At 29.5% G+C, this 5,000-nt stretch overlaps 1 protein-coding gene across 6 annotated transcripts in view; it reads right to left on the bottom strand.

Moving 5' to 3' along the window:
- LOC119575462 (monocarboxylate transporter 13-like) overlaps positions 1 to 3,379 on the bottom strand; it is a 16,924-nt gene extending 13,545 nt beyond the window's left edge. For 3 of the 6 annotated variants that reach the window (XM_037923100.1, XM_037923099.1, XM_037923097.1), the window contains exon 1: positions 3,163 to 3,379. Coding sequence is in view for 1 of the 6 variants with exons in the window: in XM_037923097.1 (XP_037779025.1) it covers positions 3,163 to 3,187 (25 nt within the window). In the remaining 5 variants the exon portion in view is untranslated. The remainder of the gene's footprint in view (positions 1 to 3,162) is intronic. The other 3 variants (XM_037923101.1, XM_037923102.1, XM_037923103.1) reach the window with 2 other exon arrangements.
- Positions 3,380 to 5,000: the final 1,621 nt, after the last annotated feature.

Raw genomic sequence — 5,000 nt, 5'->3', positions numbered from 1 at the left:
CCATCTCCTTTTCCCTTCATTCCACAATTCAAACATCTGGAATGACATACTGTGGAGAGAGTATAAAATTGAAAACACCGATAATGGTAATAAGAATAAGGATTATGATAAATAATAATGATGCTTATAATGATGATAATATTAGTGGCTATGTTAGTAACAACAAGAATTATCATTATGATGATGATAATGGAAATAATAATAATTATATAAATGATAATGACAATATTAATAATTAATAATGATGATGATGATGATGATGATGATGATGATAAAATAATGATTGTAACAGTAATAGTAAGAATAATAGTAACAACAATAATATCGATATTCTAATAATTATTATAGTAATTGTAATTCTATTATTAGTGACGATAATAACAATAACAATGATGGATATAAACAAATGCGATGACGACGATGGTGGTATTATGCACACTATATACATGTGTGTATGTGTGTTAATTAATTTGTTAATTAATTCAATGTGTATATTAATGGACAGCCCTCCCCCCTCTCACAACTTTCTTCATACACATCACAGCCGATTGGGATGGCTTATTTACCAATATATTTAATCATCTATCGGTTTAAGTCAGGTTTACTGGTTAACTGGCTCAATGGAAAAGTTCGTTACAGATTGTGATAAAGATTTATAAAATAACAATAACCGCTAATATTCGTTACGTATTCACATTCTTAAGTGTGTCATAATCACAAAGCACAATTATGACTATAATATATTTAGACTTATTAATTATGTCTAGATTTGGGTAGACGTGTATTTGTGCTGCTGCGTGTTCATTTTGCCGAGATGCCGATTTTGTGAAGGAAATTATAAAGCAACAAATAAGTATGCCTCTCTGTACGTATGTGAATAAATATGAGAAAAAAAATTACCAGAATCAAAAGAGTACAACAACACAACAACAAAAACAACAGCAGCAGCAGTAATACCATAGTTTGCAATCTGTAACAAGCTATTTTACACACACACACACACACACACACACACACACACACACACACACACACACACACACACACACACACACACACACACACACACACACACACACACACACACACACATATATATATATATATATACATATATATATATATATATATATATATATATATATATATATATATGTGTGTGTGTGTGTGTATGTGTGTGTGTGTGTGTGTGTGTGTGTGTGTGTGTGTGTGTGTGTGTGTGTGTGTGTGTGTGTGTGTGTGTGCGTGCACTCATAAGAATGAATTTAGAAGTTAGGACAGTTAGTTATCAACCGTGACAATATCTGTTTAGCTAATATTAACACACAGTTACTGATGTTATGTTTCTTCTGTTCTCCGTCTGTTGCATGTAGTACATTCTTTTTGTATTACGGTCCATCGTGATGTTCACAAGCTGGGACATTAGACTTAGAGCAGATCAATTAATTATCTATGTATTTATGTAATTATATATAGTTAATTGATTATGTAAACTATGTATCCAGTAGTCTGAGTTTCAAACTAGCTGTCTGCACGTTGCCTAAGCAAGTATATACGTGTGTTACCAAATGTATATATTAACTAATTTGAATCAAATCAATAAAAAAAAAACTCGTGGTATGATTTTCCGTAATTTAGAAATGAAGTGACTGCATTCTATTTTTTTTTTTTTTGTTTTGTTTTTGTTGTTGTTGAAATATCTACGTCAGAGAAACAAGGGCCTTGGTAATTTACAGCCGCTGTTAGCGATGGTGATTGCCTCATTAATCTTAATGTTCTTAACATTACATTACTTTGTCGCAAAAATCAGGTGACAGAAAAAAAATACATGAAATAGGTGCTGAATAAACTAAATATAATTGTAGACAGTGAGATGGAATACATTAAGGGCACACCTAAGGAGATACACACACACACACACACACACAGACACACACACACACACACACACACACACACACACACACACACACACAAACACACACACACGCACAAACACACAAACATACACACACGCACACACATTTCATCATAATCCATCCTTTTTTCTCATACATTTTCTGAAAATCCCACGGACCATTCTTATCACTAACGGGAATAACATTTCGCAAGCCTAATCTCTACAATCAGCGTCATCAAATCCGAAAATAGATCGTCGAATCATTATTAGACGATCCAGAGTTAAAACCGGCGAGTTTACTGTTAACAGAACCAACCACCGTGCGTGAGACTGAAAAATCAACTTGTCATAAAAATGCATTGTGTTTAATTCTCGCTGCTTCTGCCATGCTGCTCTTGTCACACATGTAACGACATTTCAGCAAATTTGAGTCGTTTCATTTCAAGGGTGAATTAAATTACAAGCTCATCATGGTAGCAAATGTATTTTATCTAATGGTATTAGCATGCGAAGTATTAACATTTACTGAAATTACCGACAAACATCACAAACACACAAACACAGACACACACACACACAGACACACAGACACACACACACACATATTACATATATGATATATAATTTATATATATAAATATATATATATATATATATATATTACATATATATACATATATATATATATATATATATATACTATATATATATATATATATATATATATATATATATATTATACATACTATATATATATATATATATATATATATATATATATATATATATATATATATATATATATATATATACAACATACACATACACACTCTACCCACACACCTATATATTTATGTGCGTGTGTGTGTGTACACACCAATTGTTGTGAATTTAACTGCTATGTATTTAACTCGTATAAAATAAAACTTCATTGCAATTTCCTTCTATAGATAATAACAATAATCTATTCATATTCATGGAAACCAACAAATACATCTACCGAATGCTCTCTAAAACGATCAATTACCACCGACAATTGCTTAACTGATTACCTGTGACATGCTCAAAACCTGTCTGATTCGCTTATACAACCATGATGCAGAGGGGCAATTCCTCAGATGAAGATACTTCTGATCACAAAGAAACTTCATTTTCTCTGGTTTTAACATCTACACTTGAGAACAGAAAAGATTTTAATTGTCAAAGATGTTATTTACAAGAAAGAAAAAAGTGTGAAAGAGAAACAACAATTGAAAACTAACCTGCTTCAGAATGAGACAAAGTCATCTTTAATCACTATAACATACAAATAAAGCAAGAAACACTGTATGATAATAATAATAATAAACTATCACGTATTCATGTACTTCTTTCTATATATGAAAATCGTATCGACACAGTGGAGCCTCAGACGACACAGAGGCAGCACATTAAGACGGTTCTCAACACACTCCATAGACTACAACTGATCCTGATAGAGTCGACCTTGTTGGCCAAGATGCCAGACGCGATAACTGTTGAGTGTCCAAGTGTTGAAAAACGTCGAATGAGCTTGAAATGAAGGTCGACTTTATCACGGGTGAGTCGATTCTTTGTGGTGGCTGTCGATGGTTGTCATATACATAATATATTAGTCCGCCTATTAGTTCGATGGATAGAGAGATCATTAAAAACTTAAATTATATAATTAAATCATGAATGGCAAGCAAATTACAACGACTATGCATAGACACACGGACATCTATGTAAATATCTATGTATCTATATATGTGTACAGTATGTCTATGTGTACAGTATGTATGTATGTATCCACACACACACACATAATTATATATATATATATTATATATATATTATATTATATATATCATTATATATTATATATATATGTGTGTGTATGTGTATTTATGTGTAGATGTATAGATATAATGTATATATATATACATATATATATATATATATATATATATATAAATATATATATACATATATATATATATATATATATATATATATATATATATATATATATATATATATAGAAATGAAGAGAGAGAGAGAGAGAGAGAGAGAGAGAGAGAGAGAGAGAGAGAGAGAGAGAGAGAGAGAGAGAGAGAGAGAGAGATAGAGATATAGAGATATAGAGATATAGAGATAGAGAGATAGAGAGATAGATAGAGAGAGAGAGAGAGAGAAGAGATAGATATATAGAGAGGGGGGGGGGGGCGTGCGTGCGCGTGTGTATGTGTGTGCGAGCGTATATATATATATATATATATATATATATATATATATATATATATATATATATATATTACGTATAATATATACAATATATATGATATATATATATTTGTAAATATATATATATATATATATATATATATATATATATATATATATATATTACGTATAATATATACAATATATATGATATATATATATTTGTAAATATATATATATATATATATATATATATATATATATATATATATATACACATATGTATATATGTATATGTGTATATATATATATATATATATATATATACATACATATATATATACATACATATATATATATATAACATACAATAATATATACATACATATATATATCATACATATATATACACATACATACATAATAATACATACATATATATACATACATATATATATACATACATATATATACATACATATATATACATACATATATATACATACATATATATACATACATATATATACATACATATATATGTGTGTGTGTGTGTGTGTGTGTGTGTGTGTGTGTGTGTGTGTGTGTGTGTGTGTGTGTGTATAAACATGTATATGTACACATACACACACTTGGTTAAAAAGCAACAGTCCTGCTGGGAAAAACATATCCCACATACATTACAAACGTTTTATAGAAAATCTACATTTATATTGTAAGATATAATACAAATTTTAAATGATCCTTTGCTAACTTGGAATCGCAAGTCAAAGATTGATTGTCATTATTCGAAATAAACTAGGAGTAATTGTGAAATCACCTAATAACTGGAAAGTTGTTCGGTCTACCAACAAGATAAACAGAGAAATGCAAAGAA

This window comes from Penaeus monodon, chromosome 7 (genome assembly GCF_015228065.2).
Source record: "Penaeus monodon isolate SGIC_2016 chromosome 7, NSTDA_Pmon_1, whole genome shotgun sequence".
Classification (NCBI taxonomy): domain Eukaryota; kingdom Metazoa; phylum Arthropoda; class Malacostraca; order Decapoda; family Penaeidae; genus Penaeus; species Penaeus monodon.
Note: the sequence above shows the minus strand (reverse complement) of the source record. Positions and strands in the feature narration are given on the sequence as shown.